At 40.0% G+C, this 21,196-nt stretch overlaps 1 protein-coding gene across 1 annotated transcript in view; it reads left to right on the top strand.

The window, feature by feature from the left end:
* BEGAIN (brain enriched guanylate kinase associated) overlaps positions 1–21,196 on the top strand; it is a 154,707-nt gene that overhangs the window by 37,159 nt on the left and 96,352 nt on the right. Inside the window, exon 2 of the mRNA XM_041399078.1 lies at positions 5,544–5,572. Within this exon, the coding sequence (XP_041255012.1) occupies positions 5,544–5,572 (29 nt within the window). The remainder of the gene's footprint in view (positions 1–5,543; positions 5,573–21,196) is intronic.

The following is a 21,196-nucleotide window of genomic DNA, read 5'->3' as shown; positions in this document are numbered from 1 at the left end:
GTGTTGAGCTTAATCATCTGCTCTAAGAATTAAAAAGACAATTGATATTTTTCTTTTCTGAGTTAGGTCCATTTGTGCCATATTTTTTTGCTGTTTGCAGTTTGTCCCAAACATCTGAGTTTTCATTTGTGACTTAATGTCACTGTGGAGGATTTCTTCTTTCACCTCAAGAAACATTGGAATTTGGTCCCAGATAGGGAGGGAATCCTGGGGAAATGCAATGCTACTCTTGGTGGTGTGGAGAGATGTGTTATGACTTACTTGTGGTCAGTAAGTCTAAACTGGTTGACAAAAGTTTTTCCTTGTGTCCAACATGAAAACCCTCCACAGCTTAATGGAACCCTCCCATTCTTTCTAATATGTGTGACATTCCTCTTCCCAAGAGAAAATGTTTTTCATTTCAGTGACTCCAACAAGTTCAATAGTACAGAAAGGACAAAGGCTGTTATCCTTGGAAGCTTCTGCCTTCTTCCTCAGTGTTAAACCTCTTCACCTTTTATATGTGAAATATCTTCAGATGAGCATAGTGGAGGTGTTTTATGGCCCATGGTGTGGAGCACATGCTTTCTGAGGAAAATATCTATTACAGTGACAACTGTGGAGGCTTGGACTCAATTTTCTATGTATCTCCATGAAAATTTCAGGCAAGAGTTTTACAGGAAGATGATCCTTCTTTTGTAAACATCTATCAGATACATTCAATACAATCAAATGCAAATGGACACTTCCTCCACCTCTTTATAAGTTTCTATAGATTAAACTTTAGTCTTTCTTCAGGCATTGCCTGAGTGGTACTTTAAAGCCAACAAAAGAAATTTCTAAAAATTTATTAACATCTAATCAAAGATTGACCCTATCAAATTATGTAGTCTGTAATTTTTATTAAATCAAATCTTTAACTCTTGTACTCTGTAGGAAAAGAAAGGAAAAAGGACCACAGTACTTTCTATCAATAAAACTTTAGTACAACAGGAAGCAGAAAAGAATGTTGAAGTAATATAATTGGATTGAAAACATGTGGCTGTTTACAAATGTGCCAGAAGTCCAGACAACTTTAATAGTGAATGAGCTCTCATTTACAGCTTTCCTCAACAAAGAAATAAAAGTAACTTCCACAATAATAAACAAGTCTGGGTAAACAGTAAGAATAAATGAGTGGCAGTAACTTCCTGCTACTCTTTCTTTTCTGGTACCTTTGGTAACAACAAGCCAACGTGCAACTCCAAAGTCACTGAACAGAGTGGGAGGACTTGGTGAGCACTGAGCCAGACCCTGGGTCCAGTTCCTCCCTCTAAAATGAAAATCTTTTTTCTAAGAAAACAAAAGATAATAGTTAAAACAAAAAATTCACCTCCAGGGTACTTCTTTTTCACATGTACCTTGGGCGGATGCAGAAGGATGAAAATTAACCTCAAGAAGGAAATTCTTTTAGACATCTGAAAGACCTGAAATCTCATTATTGCTTAGCCCTCAAAAAGGGTTTATAAAGGAAATAAACATAAACACAGTGTGAACTGAATAGAATGATAGACCATCAGCATGACTTTTTAATAAAAAAATATTTAGGTTCAATAATCAATGATATGGACGCTGATTATATAAAAATCCCAAATAACTGGATCACCATGCTAAGCTTTGTGGATGTCAATGACTAAGAATATTCTGCCATTGTCTTGTGCTTGTTTGACTCATTAATGAAACAAGGAAACATTAAAAAAAATCAGGGAATCATAGCATCCTTCATTCACTCTGCTAACTTGAAAGCAACCCAGAGGTTGTCATGCTGTCTAAATGGCAATAATTATTGTTCTAAAGAGAGAAAAAAGCTCAGTTAAATTTCCTGGGGTTTCCATTAACAGCATCCATGCTTTTATTCAAGCCAGCAAATGACTTTGTTCTCAAAGAACATCTAAGAATGTCAACTTGCAATCTAGAATAAGTGAGGGGTGGGGGATTATATATATATATGTATAAAAGGTAACTGACTTCTATTTTAATATCCGCTCCAAAATGGACTTTTAAATATTTAACACTTCCAAAAAAGGTGAGTCTTGGTAGTTGCTTGGTGTATCACATTTTCTTTCTTCAAACACTTGGAAAAAAATCAGGTTTCTATCAATATTATTAGTCATTGCCCAAAAGTGCTTCCAGGGATAGTTGCCACACCATGTCTGTAAAAATTAAAATCTTCAAACCTCAGTATTTTAAGTTTCAGTATTTTAAGTAAAGAGATTGTATGTAGAAATGTATCCTATTGAGTTACTGAGGCCAAACTTTTTATTAAAAACAAAAATTGTTATTTTTAGACCAATTAAATAAATTCTTTAGTCATCCTGCGTTGATATTGTAAAAAAATCCCATGTAAATAAATCACATCTGATATTTTTATAATTAAAGGTAATTACTGATCTTAATTTAAAATATTTAATTTAAAAAATCACACAGCTTCAATCACTGCTCAGTTTAGGCATCAAGACTCACTTGAAATGAATCAACATACTAGCAAACAACAATTTATGGATGACTTACCATTTTTAAGGACATTCTTGCACCAGCCTTTACTTCAGTCTGTCTGCTTCAAATAAGTCCCATAAGATTTTAGGGTCAAGATTTGTCCTTAAAGTGGCCAATTCAGAGCTGTTTAGACTATATTTTTAAATCAATTCAGTAAGATGTTTCAGATAGGAGCCTTCATAGACAGCACTGGGAGGATGATGCAACCTCTAAACTTCCACAGGCTAAATCAATGGCAGGGATCTGGCTAGGAGCAGCAATTTTGCCTTAGTAAAAATGTCACCTTGTAATTACAGAGCTTTTACAGAAAACCACAGACTTTTTAAATAGTTGTGAGTTTTAAGGCTTTTGGGGGGGAAAAAATGAAAAAAAAAAAAGAAAAAAAATTAAATGTGGAGAAGAGGAGGAAATGGAAAAAAAAAAAAAAAGAAAAAAGAGGATAAAAAATTACTTTTCTAAGGGACACAGCTATCTGAGAAAATAAACTGCTTGAGATGAAAGCTATGTTTCTACAGATGCTCCTGCCTTTGTTTTCACCACCTTTCGTATCTGCACAGTCATTTGACTCCCTAGGGTGAAAGCTAGGGCAATCTGCTGAAGAACATACATCTAGTCCTGTCCTGTGCTCCTATTTATTTACTGGAAGTGGATCCCTGTCAAAAGATGTAATGGAGCATTGCAGTGCTGCAGCCCAGAGAGGCTCCTGACCTGGGGCAGAGCATCCTCCTCGAGGAGGATTGGTCTGACCCCAAAGTTTCCACATCAGAGAGGAGACATCCCTTTACCGCACAACCTGCCAGGCAAAGGCAGAATAGAACATCCTCAATGGTCTGAAGGAAAATTGGCCATATTACATGGAAGAAAGAGCTTTTTCTGTGAGCAGGTAAAAAACCCAGCCCTACCAGGAAAAAAAAAAAAAAAAAGTAATTGCAGCTTGGTTTAGTTTTCTTGTTTGAATTGGTGTTAGGCATTTGCTGTGCTTTTTTCTCCCTACTAATTTCCTGTCAGGATTGGCAGCCAATGACTCACTTGCATTCACAGATGAGTATCACCAAAACATTAGTCTACAGCTCCTCTTCTCAATACTTTGATTTAATCACACAAAGCAACCCCCACACTGACCCCATGAGTGCAGCATTATTCAAAGCACTAGGCAAAAGCAAGGCCAGGTATCTCCCCCTGATATCTGCAGATATTGCCATAATGGAATATCTCTGAAATCAGATATTCTAAGTCTTCACAGCGACTCCCAGAGTTCAAGGCAAAGAAATAGTGAGTAGCCATGCAAAAGGACTGTCATCTCCCCAAAAACTGAAGGAACATGATGAGCAGGGCAGTGTTGGAGAGCTCATGTCTGGAGAGCCAAGCCAGTGGGTCTGCCAGTTTTCTCATGCCCAGGGAGAAAGCCTCTGTGGTTCATTTTCTGATCAGCAATGTTGAATCTATTTCCTATGTACTACAGAATATGCAGGATTCAATGGGCAGACACAAATTAGAGAAAGCAATTCAGGGTCCTTAGGTTGCACTTTTAATCTCAAGATTCCACACACACCCTTGTGGTTCCACCTCAGCACATATGTAATACATGTTTACATAGCAAGAACCATGTAAACAAGCATTACATATGTTACTGAGAAGCTGAGGAGGGTTTTTCCTGCAGCTGACTTCCTGCCTACCAAATTACGGTGAATGGCTAAAATCCTTAATATTTGACACCAGAAATTGCCATGCAAACACCAACCTGGCTGACAACTTCTCTAATAGGCAAATCAAAAGTAAATGAGAAAAAGGGAAGACAAGTGACCCAATGAAGAACCAACAGTTTGTCATTTGGGATGTTTTATTAGGCAGTTTGACAAATTTCCTGCTGGTAACTGATTAAATTTACATTCTCTATTTTTAATCTTTAATTTATTTCATACTCAAATATGATTGTTAGCCATTAATCAATAAGGTTTAAAGTGCTCATGATTAATGACCAGTGCTTTCAGTATAAATAAGAGATTCTGTGATGCTGGGATTTATCTGGCTCTAGAGATTGCAGGATTGCTCTGAGTGCTCATTCCTTAGTTACAATAAAGCGGGACTGGGAGAATTAATGAGATTCTGTGCCAGTGCTGTGCTAAAATGAAATGGGAGCAGCTACTTAAGATCTGCACGATATAATGACAAAAAAGAAACCAACGGGTTAACAAGACTATGCTAACAAGTAATGCTGGAGAAATTAATGAGCGCTATAGACAAGCAGGAATTTACAGCATCTATAGGGCAAAAAGAACGGAGGCAGGCTGATGAAATGACGACCCAGGGCCGTGGCGGTTCTGTGAGGATGCGAGGAGAGCCTCTCGGTCCGAGGGAGAGCCGGGGGTGACGGAGCCCGGCGGGGCAGGGGCCGGGAGCTTCAGGCGGGGCAGCAGCAGCCAAAGGGTTAACCAGACGCCTCCGTGCACTGAGACGCTAATTGTCAAGATAGTGTATTACTTGAGGAAAGTAATTTGATTACTCGAAACTCCCACTAAGGAGGCAGGCTGGTGTCCTTCCATCTGTCGGGCTCAGGGAAAGATGCTGAATTGAGCTCGGAATTCACGTGTGATGAAGTCGCTGTCAATCCCCGCCAGCCCAGCCCGCTGCCATGCCCACCGCGCACAGGGTAGCACCGCAATTCAACTTTCCCTGGGAAACCCAGGAGGCTCAGTAACCTGTTACTTGCTGCTGCTTGCTTTTGGCTTTTTTTTTTTTTTCTTCCCTTCTTCTTCTTCTTTTTTTCCCCTCCCCATTTTCTGCCTCAGCGCTACAACTGAGTCATTCCCGTGCCCATGGCTCGTGGGTATTCCGGGCTCCCACCGCGCTCGCCTCTGTTCCCCACTCCAGCTGCCGCTGGCATTTTCGGCTAATGCAGATGTGGGGCTCGCTCGCCGGCGCTTTGTAGCCACTTGCCGAGAAGCATTCGGAAAGCCTTAACTATGCATAAATCTGCAGAGTGAATGTTTTCTTTCATTCACTTGCTCCTATTATTTGATTTCTTGTAGGCCTCTGCGGCAGAAATGGAGAAAATAAGGTAAGTGAGACAGTTTATTTACATCTCATTATAGAGAGGAAATGTTCTGTTGCACAATGCACAATACAGGCTCTTGGAAAATATTTTGCTTAATACCATCAGAGTAGAATACTGGATTGTATGATGATGCAAGGCAAGCTGTGCTTTAGAGACAAAAGAAGAGGAATGTGGTTGTTCTAGTAAATCCGTTTTGCAGGGATGTCAATTCAGAAAGCATGTTTTACACACAAACGTTTTATTGCCAGATGCAGAGCATATTTGATTATATAAATGTTGTAGCCACTTGTCCATTTACTGCAAGAGCCTGCCATTCCATTTAATGAGGAAAGTGGATCAATAATTCATGAAAAAGCTGAAGAAAATATAGGCTTGACTTCAAAGCATCTAATTAATGTGGTTTGTTTCAATATAGCACTGTAACATTGGTGTTCGATTTTTGTTTTATACTGTATACCAGCCAGATAAATCTCGTCTCCTCTGTGTTTAAAATGTTGTCATACTGTACCAGTTTCTCAGCACATCTCTTTGCTTTAAGCAAAAGGAGATGGGTTTTATAACATAAGTTTTCCATCTCATGTCCTAGTGCAAGTCTGCTTTGGGGGATATTGCTTTTGTGTATGTTGATGAGAAATAAAAAGAAAGAAGAAAGCATTCTAGCCGTTTTTAATAAATGAATTAAAAATTACTAAAACCTTGTCTACTAACACATTATCAAAGTGATAGGTAAGAGATGAACTTTTTTCTACCGTTGAAATACTTTATGGAACTTCTTTTCATAATCAAATACACTGGCCAGCATCTTGGTTTTATTGGACAAGCCTAAATTCCTTCTCTGAATCTGGTAACTCTGGTTAGTGAAAACTCTTGTCCAAGAAAAACTTTTTAGATTCCTTCAATTTGGAATGGCTATCCTGAGTTATTAGAAATACTGAGAAGTTCTGAAATTCAAGAAATAGCTGGGCAAATGCAAAACAACAGAAATTTGATCAAGTGTTTAATGAATTTTGGGCTGGAAACAGAATCCTGTTTTTCTTTTGAGGCAAAGGAGGTTAAGTCTCTTACAGTGGACTTGAAGCTGCATGTCCAAAAGTTACTAAGAATGTATTTTTAAAGCACTTAACTTATACACTTTTGTAGAGCCTCATGGCAACAGAAGTATTGTAACTTTTGTGCTGAAAGAAATCCACTGTGCAATGTGTTATGGATTTTCATGTATTTAAGTACTATAATGTTAAAGCTGTGAGTTTTTCCTGAGTAATGCCTGACAAAGTGTCTCAGTATATGAACTGGTGTCTAATAAAAATTCCAAACAATCACATGTATGCACACTTCTGTCATGAATGACTCTCTTGGAAGATGCAAGTGAATATAAATTTACATCTTTGCTTGATAAGCATGTGTGCACAAATGAGTCTAATCCTTGTAATGCTTTCCTGAGCATGCCATGGCCTCTGCTTTTAGTCTTGCCTCTTTTGCAATAATGGGTTACAGAGCCCAGGAGAATGAGCAGAATGTAGTGAAAAAAAAACCCAAGAATTTTCTATAATGAGAATAAACATTCATAAAGTTCCATTTTTCAAACAGCACGATTTTGCAGCTGTCAGGCTTGCCAGTCTTTACCTCAGTACTCCCTGAGTACTACACAGATGGAAAAGTCGACCCTGCCCCACTGAAATGAAGCAGGAGCTTCACTATTAACTGCACAGAGAGAAGGGTCAGGCTCTCTCAGGCATTTGCTAAAGAAATTTTGTGTTAAAAATTCTTGTGTGCAAAGGTTGATTCTGGCAGAGGTTTGTCCCCATCAGCCCAGCAGGTGCAAGGCCAGTTCCAGAACTCCCTGTGCTCCCGAGCAGCAAGCCAGGCTGGGGGAGATCCAGCAGGACCCAGTGCAGAACCTACACTGCTCTATCCCAAACTTTTCCAGGCTCCTGCTGACAGTCATTCCCTTGGATGCAAACTGACAGAATCCTTGGCAGTTTAAGGAAACTATCTGGAGTCGTTATCTTAAATAGCTGGTGAACTCACAGCCTGCAGAGAATTAGATTTTTTCTAAATTTATCAAAGTGTGGTACCCAGGTAAAAAACAAATTACCCTGTGTTTTAACCACAGTGGCTTCAGAGAGGTCATGAAGAGGGATAACCTGAAGCTAGGAGAAGAAAGAAAGAAAGGAGAGGAAAATGGCAGGCTGGGAGGAAAGAGGTATTTTTTGTTATATGCAGAAACCAGTGTAACATGGAAAAGCCATTCCCACATGATACTTCATCGTGTTCTGCCCTATCTCCTGTGCCCAGCTCCTTCCCCACTCTTTATGGCTGCCAGCTGAGGATATGCCATTCCACATCACCTGGGATGTGTTGGCCCAAGCACTAGAGGGTGAGCCCACACCAGCTGTGGGGCTGGGGTGCACGGAGGGTACAAGGCTCCTGCAAAAGAGGGAGGAGAAAGGGGCTCTGCAATGAGCAAAAAGGAAACAAGCCTTGCTAGAGAAACAGGACAGCAGGAGCAAGGTGCATAACCACAGGATGGTGAAGCCAGGCTGAAAACCCTCAGGGTCAGAGAGACAGAGATTTGCAATTCACAGTGCTCTTCAAGAGAAAAAAGTCTTTTAAATAAGAACAGGTGACAGTCCTTGGGGCCAAATGTTTTATGAAGGCAGCTTTGTAAGTCTTTGGGTGAGCATTCCCCAGCCAAGCAGAATGGGTTTCCATCTGAGGCATCCCCAAGGACTGGGACAGCCAGGCCCATTCACAAAGAGGGATGAACACAGGAGTCTGAAAAATTGATCCACTGATGGCTTGTGCTTTGTTCAGCCATAAAATTTATTGAGCCAGGCAGCACAAGCAACAGTGCAAACTAATACAAGTCTTATTGTCACATTCCTTCACAGAGAATCTGTCCAGAACAATGTGATTCGTCTCACATAACGCAGCAATAATTCCCCTTGCAGACCAAGGAGATGCTGTGACCTGCAGTGTCACATGCTGCCCTTTTCAGCAGGGCTTGCTGTCACGGAGCTATGTGTGGAAGGAGAAGTAGGAAGCAAGGGTGGGAGGTTGTCAGTATTTAGCCTGACACAGGGACATCTTCCTCTAGAAACAGAAACATGCAATTTTTGTGCTAAAACTTTGACTGAAAAGAATCAGTTTTTGCAATGAAGTCTTCTCACTGTAAATGATTCTTAGCAGTACAGTGTTTATTACATTTCAAGGTACCAATATATTAGGCAGGAGTTAGGCTAACTACTAATCACAAACCTCTTGAGGATCTGTACTTATGTAGGTTGGCTGTGTCTGGTTATAAAGTCACTTTACCCATTAATTACTTCTGATTCCAACCTTTTAAATACAGTTTTTTGGATCTGATTCTTTTACATGTCTATAAACAAGGACTGAAAATCTTAGTTAATAAAGTGAATTTCAAATATACCTATACTATCTTATTTTGACTCAGCAGTGTGCTACTTTGGTGCATATATGCAAGAGAAGCACAAGCCTTCCAAGCCTGAGGCCTTGTATGTCTGTGGTGGCTGGCACATAAAATTGCCAGTAGACTGGAAACTACTCCTTTGACTCAGATTGAACCCATAGAATGGTTAAAGCCTGCAAATGAAAGACCAGTTCCACTGCAGACTCCAGTACAGACTTCTGGCTACTTTTTCTTTGCTTCCTTTCCATCCTGCTTGAAATAAATGTTGTAATAGTCAAAATTCCTGAGTGAGGATGATGTAAGGTTTGGCAAAACAGATCTCTAGAAATACTTTATACACAAATATTGATCAGCTTCTTAGCTTCCTTACAGTGAAGAGTATGTCACTCCACAGGAAATGTCACTTAAAGAGACAGATATTGTTCAATAAAAGCTTTTTCTTTTTTTCTTAATACACTCCTAAAATTTCAGTGACAATTCAGAAACTCTATAAATCAATATTCTTAGTTCTAAGCTTTCAAGATCCACAACAGGCTGAAATGTATATCTAAAAGTACACAAAACAGGACACATCATCACCATGACCAGCTGCCAGGCTCACAGTGCCTCCAAGGAGGCTGTTTCCACTTTACAATATAATCTTGGAATTCCTCAACTGAGGATTACTTTATTTTGGTAGCATTAGTAGGAGCACTTCACTAATTACCCAGAGATCTCTGATAAAAGTGACCCATGTCCCAAGGAACTGGTGAGGTAACATCTTTATTTCACTGTAGTCCTTGTTTCAGAACATATGAAAGCAAAGTGGTTTGTTTTGCACACACAGCTGGTAGTAAGTCAGCAGCTTGATCCAAGTCTCTTGAATTTTTAGACTTGGACTTTTCTCAAGCATGTTTGAGTTCATCTGTGGTAAGGAAGGAATATGGGTTTCTTCAAAAGGAACATCAGAGGCACATGCAGTTCTAGGGAAAAGCCTCTGCCATGGTTTACTGGAAATGTAAATACCTTCCTAAATGCCCACCTGATCATGCTGCCTTCCTTGCACTTGGTATAAATATAACCCTCTTCATATGCTAATGAACACATGCAATTTCCTGCCATCCCCACCTTGTGCTTATTCCTCTCTCAGCCTGTATCTACATTAATTTTACCACATACTTGCACACAAGAGGAGGACTTTTTTTCTCAGAAAGTTAACCAACAAACATGGTTTACTTTACCCTAGGTCTGGTCTTCACATCCACAGCTGATATTCTGGGAGCCACTGCCTTGTACAGAAGCAAAATGCCACAGGACAGCAGCAGGGCTGTGCAAGAAGCAGCTCCACCATCTGCTCAACAGTGTCTTCAGGCTCTAGTTGATGCTGGGATGTGAAACCCCAGCTGTGGACAGAGGCAAAGAGATGGAACAGGGCAAGCTCAGAAGAAACAGAGCATAGGGAAATGCTAGCATGAAAGGGCCATGAGTTTGGGGTCATTAGAGGTGATGGTAAAAAAGTCATCAAGCTGGGTGAATTTTGGGTGCATTTTGAAAGATGGAGAAGAAAAGGAAAAGGATAAAAAAGCTGCCTAACATATACTCAAACAGGTAAACCAGGTTTTCATTTTTCCTCTGTTGTGCAAGCTGTTTTTATCTGCCAGGCAGTCCCAGCAGCAGTGACAGCCCTGCTGTTTTCAGCACATCTGGTTTGTTCCTGCTGCCATCCAAGGTGTGACTGTAGCTAAAGCACATGTCTCTCTCTCTCCCCCCAAGACTACAGTCAGCTTTGAGTTTGGTGGTTGTCAAACATAGCAATGGGAGCAATGGACACACACAGGTATGTTCACAGCCCCCAGGGGAGCTATATCCCTGGAACTGGGATTGGTTGAGGCACAGAGCCATGCTGATCCACCTATTCCAGTACCCCTGAGAATTTTGTTAGTGCTGTCAGAGGCACAGTATGCTGGTGCAGCTTATCACACCTAATTTCCACTATTACTATTCCCCGTGCTAGTCAGTCAAACCAGCACTAGTTCAGCTGAGGAAGGAGTGTTGATGCCATGCTATCCTACAATCCTGTGCCCTGAGCTTCTGTCTGCTGCTTGGAAGAATGATCTAAAAGGCAGTGATGTCAGTATGCAAGAAACCATGCCCATCAGCTGATGTAACAACTGCTGTGTTACAGCATCCTTTAGCTCTTGATAAATACTGAGTGAAGTAAAAGCATCCACCAAACAAGGAACATGACAGAAACAGAGGGCAGAACAGATTAAAGTTGAATGAAACCAGGTAGAGCTGTGTAAAGTGGCCTCCAGGGACAAGTGGGAGATGAGCAAACATCTGAAGAGACCAAGGAAGTAGGTAGGAGTAGATGAGCCATGCCATCAGCCAGGAGCTGCAGTGAGTCATGGGGAAGAGGCTGGACCACAGTGATGCCTAGCTTACAAATAATGATCTGCCTACCCCTTTCTTGCAAGGCAAAATGCATCATTGAGCAATGCCATGAGCTTCTCAGAAAAGAAAAATAAATAAAAGGAGGCACTTTAGACAAATATTTAAGAAAACAAAAAAAGAAAGAAAATTCCATTTTGTATAGTGCTTGTGATTAGTTCAGACCTGTGTATCATGAGGTCCAGAACTTACAGAACAGTTTCTCTTTTTGTTGTGGGTTCTCCCCCCTCAAGTTCCAAAGACACAATTATCCACGATTCAAAGAAATTCAAAGGTGGGAAAATTGGATGCCTCCCCTTTATTGCTATTAGGCTTCAGATTATGTAAGCACTTTGACCAAAGCTACTGGGGGGGTGTGCTGAACACTGACAGCAGCAACTTGCAAAGCAGAGTGGCAGCCACTGCAGCAGTAACAAAACAATTTTATAAGCTGAAGAATATAAGAGGTTTCACGCCATGAACCCCAGATGGTTCAAGGACAGTACAGTTTGTGAACTGCACTTAAGTGTGCTCTGTGGTGAAATCAAGTAGATTTTGTGTGCTTGCTGCTGCTACAGCTCACAGACTGATGAAAGAAAGGAGATAACTTGTCTGCAGCACTTTATTACAGGCTTTTTTGCAATTTCCAGCTCTGCTGCTGCTGCTGGCATGGCTTAGGCAATTTAATTTACCAATCAATTCTTGATTTACACACAAGTGGCTTTAGAGTGCATTCAAATAAAACCTGTATCACCACATTTGATGCAGTGTTCTTTAAAAATCAAAAGCATCTGAAGTATATCAAAACTATTAAGCTTTTCATATTAAAAATGGAAAAGACAGAATTGTCTTTATGTTTTAGTGATGACCTAAAGCCAGCTTAGCATGAAGTACAATGTGCTGAAAAATAGACAGTAGAGAGTGAGGTGTAACCATGCTTTTTGTTATTCAAGAATATGAGGGTTGTATAATATAGAGCCCTCCAGCAGAACAGCAGGATCATAAGTGCCTGTAGCCCTTGAAGGATTTCTCTCATGTGTATGATCGTCCTGCTGCTCGTGTGAACTGCACAACTGTTGTTATTCAACTCTTCCAGGAGAAATAGGATCTGCCTCACTGAACAGTGTAGAGTCACTGCTCATTTCTTAGTAATGTTTATACTGGCATAAAAGTGAGGGCCTCCATGTCACATGCGGTTCTATCATTCCTTAAAGCAAGACTTTCTTCATATATGCTTTTTTTAAGCTCTGAAAATCATTGAAAAATCAAATTGTCATCCTGAACTTGCCCAACTGTCACCATGTCAGCAAAACCAAAACTGAGAAGTTGTGTTCAAGTGAACATGAACACACAGCTCATGCAGCAGACCTGCATCTCAGAGGGCAAGCAGTATTTGAGCAGCATGTTGTTGGCAAAGCAGTGGCTGACTGACTTACATGACATACTAGGACACCATGACTACACAAATGCCATTTCAGCTGTTCGGAGCAAAATGCAAATTCTTACCACTTTGCCTTGATTTTTCCCATTTTCAAAAGAAGGAGGAGACAGAGGAGGAGGATGTCATAGACGAAAAGAGGAGCTTCAAATTTTTTTGGGAACACTGAGCTCTTCAGAGGGTCACTGCTGTTCTACAAAGACCCTCATGTTCACAAGAAACTCTCATGACTCAGCAGCTCCAAATTGCTGCCTGCTGTTCAAGACCAGTTTCATATCCATGTCAGAGCAAAGGGCCTTAACTCTGAAACTTCCATACATATCAGGTCAAGCAAATTTTATGTTTCTGTTAGCTATACATGCCGTTTAGATAAAGGATCAGTTTAAGAAACTGCTTTATTTTTAAGGCATTCCAAGAACTATACCGGAATTCCTAGCAATGAATGGCTACTTAATCTTTTCCCTTGATATCACCCAAGAGCTCGTTCTTGCAGCAGGCAATTTGAAGGGGAAAGCAATCAGCACTCCTCTTTTCTGTGCTTTCTAGTTTAAAAAGTGCTAAATCTTTCTGCTACTATTTAACTCAGGTATGCTGTCTTAACCAAGGTATTGCACAAATTAACACAGTATTCAATGCTTCACCTGTACAGAATAGTCTACAGATAAAAAAATAAATTGCCTACATATGTGCATAATTGATCTTACTGCTAAGAAGTTCTACAGATGTAAGTGCTTGAAATTACATTTAAGTAGCACTAAATGTGTGGCATGTGACTTTGCATGTGCATATTTAACTAAGTTTGTAACTGCTGAGTCACTTGCAATTTGAGATATGATTTCCTCTTTTTATGGAGCCTATCTCTGTCCTATAACAAGGAAGAAGTATTTCCAAGGAGTTAATTAGAAACAGTCCAGACCAAGGTGTACCAAGTACATTCCAAGAATTAAAGCAGATCCATGAAAAATAAATGTTTTGTAACTCTGCCCAATATTCTTATCAATTCAGTGTGAAACTAGTAGCAAGGTACATTCATGGAGAGAAACTCATCCTTAATGATGGGGCAAGTGCTGTTTTCTATAGGGAAGTTGGATTTTTGAGGCTACATTCAAACAATTTGTAATTGAACAGAACTGAAACAGTTCTGCTCAAATTCAAAATAAACTGTATGTTTATTTTTGACTCTCAGCTTATGAATAAAAATGATGCTTTTATTTGTATTTGCATTCAGATTCAGACTGATAAGAGACCAAGAATAACGAAGGAAAGATTGAGTCAAATACTCTGAAGACTGGGTAAAAATGAGAAAAACAGCAAACTTGCCCAAAGCAATGCAAGCTGAGTGATAAAAGACAGAGCAGCAATAATATTTAAGTAATTACTTTGAAAGCAACAGCATATCTTAACACACAGAAAAATTTGATTGTCCCAGTCAGAAAACTGACCAGGAAGTTTTTACACATCCCAAAAGGTCCTCTGTCCTACTTCTTCCCAGTGCTGAATTCAAAGACAGGCTGTTGCTAAAAGGGGTGCATGACTGGCGTGGGTGATTTTTGCCCAAATCTGCACAGCAGCTGGCCCTGAAATCCCACGTTGCCATCTCCTTGCAGCCCTGCAAACACAGTGAAGCCACACAGTTAGGGAAACATCTGGAGTCTCAAGCCACATCAGCAGCATGACCCTGACAAGTCTGAACCTTTCCAGTTCCACTTCAGTTCTGAGCCTTCACAAGCCTTTTTGAAAAGAAATACATTTCCTGGATTATCCCTGTCCCTACTGTACCAATGTGTAATAGGCATGAGGGGCAGGTTTCCAGGTAGATTTTCAGCCCACACTTCAAAATGTAGTCTAGAATAGCCCAGTTAATTCCAGTCTTTGCTCTGGAGCCCCTATATATCTGACAAGCTTGCAGAGGTCCCCAGGTAAATAGAGCTGATGAAGGTAATGAGAATGATGGAATTTTCTGTTTTCTCACTCATGGAAGGCAAAACAGTACCCTTGTACTGCAGCTGAAACTACTGTGGCCCCTTTGCTAAAATGACATTCCAAGCAGTAGAGCCTCCCAAAGCATATTTTCATGGCTTTTTGGTCCTGTTTTATTTCTTCATGACATGCTGACAGTGTCTTGTCTTTACATCAAATGCTCTTTATTAAACTCCTTCACTCCAGAAGGCACCAAGAGTAGGAAGCCTCTGGGAGATACACAGTAGACCACAGTTCCATGTGAAGGAAGGACCAGGAGTCTTGGCTTTTCCATGAAGAAGGTTAATTAGTCCTTTGTATAACTCAAAGGGTAGCTGTGGCAACAGACCATATGAGCAGGGGAGGGAAGAAATGAGTCATGGGTAGAGGAGACTGACGTGAGTTTCTTTGGGCCAAATTTAGCTGACCTATACTGTTTAGTAACAAAGCAATTTGCCTCCCCGCCCCACTTCCCTCCTTCTCAATCTACAAGAGAAATCACAACCTAAAAGTCATAGCTATCCTTCTGAAAAATTAAACATACATTAAATCATAGCACTAAACAGGTACTCTGCTAATAAATATCAGTTCAGAGGACTAAAGCTCTCTTGTCTACTGCATATGATGCAAAAAGTTCTAGATAATGGTAACTTCTGAAAACAAGAACATTTTTTTCTCCACCTTGACAAAGCTGCTGATGCAGAGTTTTACAGTAACTGTAGACGTCAACTTGCTTTCCTATAACTGTGTTATGCTTTTTAAATTGATAAAGCCTCAGCAGATTCACTTACTGGAACTGACGGGCTTCACATGCTGTGAGTTTCTGGAGGGTTTTCTTTACAAACTAGAACTGAATATGATCTAAATGTAATAGAAAAAGCCTCCAAGAGAGATGTCCCATTAATTCCAGCACACAGTGACTTGGAGCTGTTTGAGAAAAACGGTGTTAATCTAGACAGTTTGGTTCAATATACTTTGCTTTTAAGAACATTTATTTTCATCTAAAACCATGCTTTTTTAATGCAGTGATAACACTTCCATAGTCCAATGTGGAAAACAACTTTTATTATAACCTAAGTATGTGAAGTAAATAAGCACCATTTTACTTGGACTCAATGAACATGGAAAGTTTGAGTTACAGTTTTCATAGTAAAATTTTAATGAATGCTTTTCAGTAAAACAGTGTGGACTGGACTTCTCTACCGTGGCTTTGCAGTTACTTTGTATTCTCATCTCCATCCCCCAAAGAGAACTCCAAATCCTAAAACAGTAAAAACAAAGTCTATTAGGATTTTCATCTCAAGGTTCCTATAGCACTGAACTACTAATTATCATGGCAGGCAGAGCAGACAGTTCTGATCAAATTGCGAGTCTGGATTTGTAGACCATCCCATCTCCTTATTCATCATCTCTATAGGCACAATATTGGGAAACATCTTGAGTTATAAATAGGCATAGATATGGTTGCATGCTGAATTCTAAGTAACTGAATGAATCCATTACTGCATCCTTGGAGGACTCCAATTTTTTTCCCAGAACCACAACTGCTTTATGAGTGTTATCTACCTCATTATGCATAGATTAGCTACATTACATATTGGTTTTCACAGACCACACAGAAGCTGAGGAGTTCACTGCAGCTATGCAGAGAGATTAAAGTAAATGGAAAGAGACTCAAGAAAACAACACATTCTTTTTTCTAAAAGACTATGCTATTTATACTTTTTTATGTTTATATAAACAATAAATCACTCACATGATACTATTGTCATTCATATCCAGAGTGTTTCCAGCTATAAGTCTGCATTCATGCATCCATAGTTGGCATACAGCTGCAGCATGGATTTATGGCACAATTGTTTCCTTATACTTTTGTTGTGAGCCACTGAATTGGAGACTGGTTTACTGCAACATTCACAATGACAGAAGGCATTGTTATTAACAGCAGAATCAGCAAAATCAACAAAAAATTTTATCCCCTTACTAGTGGCATGTCTTTTGTAGAAAACTCTTAGCTGCATTTTCTATTTTTCCTGGCTACTTTCTACAGCACTAGAAATGAGGGCATTGGCTTGCAGAGTCATTGCCAAATTTAGTGGCAATTATGCAATGAAAAGAGGAAGTATGAGAGGTCAGAGATTGTACCTCTGCTTGAAAGACAGGTGGTGAACGTGCTGCCATGACTGAGTTGAAAATATGGACTGAGCTCCAGAGATTTGAAGCCTCTGATGGTCTTGCTCTGCAGACACAGGTTGCAGCTACAGTCATCAGGATGTTCTCTGAAGCAGTGTCAAACTTCAAAGGATTTCCTTCTTTTTTTTTTTTTCTTTTCATTTTTTGGGCACCAAGTCACAAATTACCATCTCCTCACAGAACATTCACCACTCTTTCCAGAGTAATGAAGAGTTGGAGTTAGAAGCTGGCAATCTTTCATGGGCAATGTGTCAGACTGTATTTTTTGTTCCTAATTTAGTTTAAACATGTTGGTAGACAACATTGAGAAGCTGGGAGCCACTGCCTCTCACAGATGCTTCTATCAAGATGCTGTGGATCCCAAATCCCAGCCCTGTGCTGACCCTGGCAGACTAGCAGGAATCCCCTGATGTCTGCAGACCACTGGGAGCCCTTTAGAAGGAAAATTTTATAAATGTGCACAATACTGCTTCTATTTTTTTTCCCCCTGACTCACTCATTCTGCATCGCTTGACATTTTAACATATTGCCATATTAACCACCAAAAGTCTGATCTATGAGCATGACTTCAAACGTGTATTTACAAGAGTAGAGATGCAGCAGCATATGGACCACCAGCTGGTGAGAAGTAAGAATGGTACTTTGTGGAGCTTGAGTCACTAAGTAAATTTAAAAAAAAAAAAAACAAACAAACAAAAAAAAAAACAACCAAAAAACACCTCTACAGTCAAAAAGTTAGAGACAAAATCTTGGTTTCTTCAAAGTGGAGTAGTTTGAAAGAACAACAGCAACAAGGCCAGTACTGAGAAAGCACAAAATCTGGAGGTATTAAGTAAGCTAGAAATTATGTTGTTTATTATAAGAGGTATATGCAAACAAGATGCTTCCTGCTAAGGCTGTAAGAAATAGTACCACAGAGGGAGTGATGTGAGACAGAAAAAAAAGAGTGATGACAGTCTGTTCCTCTGAAACAGGAGGAATAAAAATCACTTTGAGACCGAGGGTGACACTGGGGGAAGTGTCTTTTTTATTGAGGTCATAGCCACCTACACTCAAATGCAGAAGTCTCCAGCCTTTCTCCCCACCTCTCCTTAGTCTGGTGTGTTTTTCTCATGCATTTCCCACCCATTTGCCTTCTGGAGGGATTCTCCTCCTGTTCCATCAACGGCTTCACCCTTTCCCTCCCAAATGTTGAGTTAGGTCTGCAGAACATTAGCCTCTGGTATTTTGCAACCCAGCAGTTTTTAAGAGATTATTCTCTCATTTATGTCACCTCAGCTTGAACGCTTCCAGGAAGTAGTGTGCTCCTTCTCATCCTAGTTTTGACCTTCAGACTATTATTTTTCATCATATTACTCCAGAAACAGCTGAAAACTCCATGCCTAAGGACATGTAACTTTAACAGAGATTATTTTTCATCTAACTTCAGAGACTGAGGTTTACTATTCTGCTTTAATGACAGTATATTTCATTATCCTTTTCACTTTTCCTAATTCCCTTGAAGCCCAGGTGAGCAGAAACCCAGGTTTCATGGGAGACTGCTGCAGGGTCTGTTTGCAGTGCTGTCAACCACTGATCCCCCCACCTGTGCTCCTGAGCCAGCCCAGTTGTTCCTGTGGCTTTCTCAGAGAGATGCAAGAGGGAGTCTCCTGTAGCTGCATCAGTTCAACTGCAAATGAGAAGCTGTTTTTCAGTAACTGGGAACTTTTTGGAGAAAGTAGTAAACAGGAAAAAAAAAAAAAAATTAAAAGCTCTTTGGCTATTTGGCAAAGGAAAAAATTCATAGATAAACTTTTTTTTTTTTTCCTTTTGTAATGGGGAGGGGAGACAGAGAAGGAAAGACCTGTTCTTTCAAAAAAATAGAATATTATCTGGGGACTATTAGATAACAATACAACTAATTACCAAGACAATTTTCTTCATGCTGGAGCACCAAACAGCTGAAATGCAGAAGCTGGTGAGGGCACTTACTATAGTAAATTACTGAAATGCTTCTCGTGGTTTATTATTTTGCTGAATTAGGGTACTAAAAGGAGTGTGTTACATTATTTCTCTATTGACTCTTCCACATGTGATTATTTATTATTAGATGCATAAGTACAAATCAGACAGGAAGGTCAAGTTACTAATGGTTCTCACCAGCTGTACAGCATTATTGGCCCTGTAAAGGTAGGCACATTGTTTACCTGCATAATAACAGTGATGTGAGTGATCATTAGAGTACTTGAAGATCAGTTGAACATTAAAAAAACCCTCTAAACCGGCATGCAAAGCATTCACACTGTAAATGTTGTATTGGAAATGTAGTGTAAAGGAAATAAAAGCCATGCCTTTTTGCCTCCCCTTCCCTGAACAAAGAGCAGAAGCTCAGCAGTGAGAGAGAAAAATCTGAAATCATTGCTTTCACTGTGTAGGTTTGTTTGACCAACAAAGGAACTTTTGCACTTCTACATGTCATCCCTCCCTCAAGAACCCTCTGAGGCTCCTGCAAGTATTGCTGCCTTCTTAAAGCCAAGGCTGAGAACGAGTAAGTGACTTCTCCAAGTTCTTTGAGGCGTTTCTGTCAAAGCTAAGAGACCACATGCAGGGATTTTTTTGGTAATAAGATAAAGAGGGCAGAGAACATAGAACAAGAGAGCAAAGTTCTTGCTCCAGGATTTCTGAAATGAGGAGTTTCAGTCTGCCAGGGAGCAGGGACAAGTTCCAAAGAAGAACATCCTCAGCCAAATCAAATGCTCACGGAACCGCGTACTTCTTCCCTGTCTCACAAATTATTTCAAAAAGACTGTTTTTCTTCTCACTCCCTCTCCACAGCAGAGAACCCTTGTGAGGAAGGATCCATATACAAAGGCTTGTTCTTAACTTGACCCCAAGTACAAATAATCCCCACAGAATCAGTGCTGCTCATTGCACAGATAGAGGCTCCTAATATCACTCCGGGGATACTGGATAAGCATCATTGTATATATTCTTGCAAGAAAAGTACTATTAGCAGTACATTTCAGCTAAACCCACCATCAGTGTGAGCAGACTCAGCTGCATTCAAATGAAAATACTTACTGCTGGTTCTACAGGTAATCTTCAGAAGGATTTATTCTGATGTTTTCCTGTCCATTCAAAAAAGGTCACCCAATAAGGAATGAAAAACTGTGAGATGCAGGCAATTACCATGACTTCAGTTTCAATAGTGGAGTTTATCGTGGTTTCCCCCCCCCCCCCCCCCCCCCCCCACTTTATGACACCCTTCAACTTCAGGGAGATAAGCCCAATTCTAGCTACCATTTCTATGCCCTTTTCACTTTATGGTAATTGCTGTTGTGTAGCGTCACACTATTGCGGCCTCTGCTCTATCCTTCCCCCCATTTTGTGCAGGCAGTAGGAGAATTTTCTTTTGATTTATTCTTCTAATAGCTTCAACAATGTCAGAATATTAGAACTGCCTATTATCTAAAGGTTGCTTTGCAAATTCACTTTAAATGAAAATGTAACTTCTCAGTCATTAATGCACAGAAAGAAGTTGTAGTTAAAGGAGGAGATGGATGGTTTAGAAGCTTATCCATTACATTTAAAGGCAAATTATCGGTGACAGAATCTAGGTGAAACAGGCAGCAGAAGAAATGAAAAGACAGATTGAGACATCAATCAAGGAGATTTCAGATCCCTTTCTTTTTGCAGGGACAATTAAAACAGGCATTTAGAGGGATGTAACAAAACAAAGAGACTCTTCTGCCATGTGGGGAAACTTGAGGCATTCAATCCTGCACCCAGGCAGGAGAGGCAGTGGATATTGGCAGAAATCTGGAGATGCCATGGGATACACCATACACACACACAGTCCTTACAGGTCTGAAAGGCAAGGGTTAAAGAAACCAAGAAGGTTGTTTAGTAAGAGGGAACTTTGTATCCATGCTGGAAGCATCTTTGCAGGGAAGTTTTTGAAGCAGACTAGTTTAAGAAAAATATTTTATTTCTCAAAACAAAAAAATTAGCAAAAAGATACTGCAAATCTCTCAGAGGGGATTTAAGATTTCAAGGACTGTGTGAATGTTACCTTTAACATTTTTAGGCCTCAGTTTTCATCTGTAAAATGGGAATGGTGAAGAGCACTTTTTGAGACTAAAAAGAAAACATGAAGTAAGGATATAGAAAGCTGTGAGGCACCTCCATCAAGTTGTTGTCTAATTCAAACATAGCAGGT

The sequence above is a fragment of the Onychostruthus taczanowskii genome, unplaced genomic scaffold (genome assembly GCF_017590055.1).
Source record: "Onychostruthus taczanowskii isolate IOZ18803 unplaced genomic scaffold, ASM1759005v1 scaffold1, whole genome shotgun sequence".
NCBI classification, from domain to species: domain Eukaryota; kingdom Metazoa; phylum Chordata; class Aves; order Passeriformes; family Passeridae; genus Onychostruthus; species Onychostruthus taczanowskii.
This window is presented reverse-complemented; position numbering and strand designations above follow the sequence as displayed.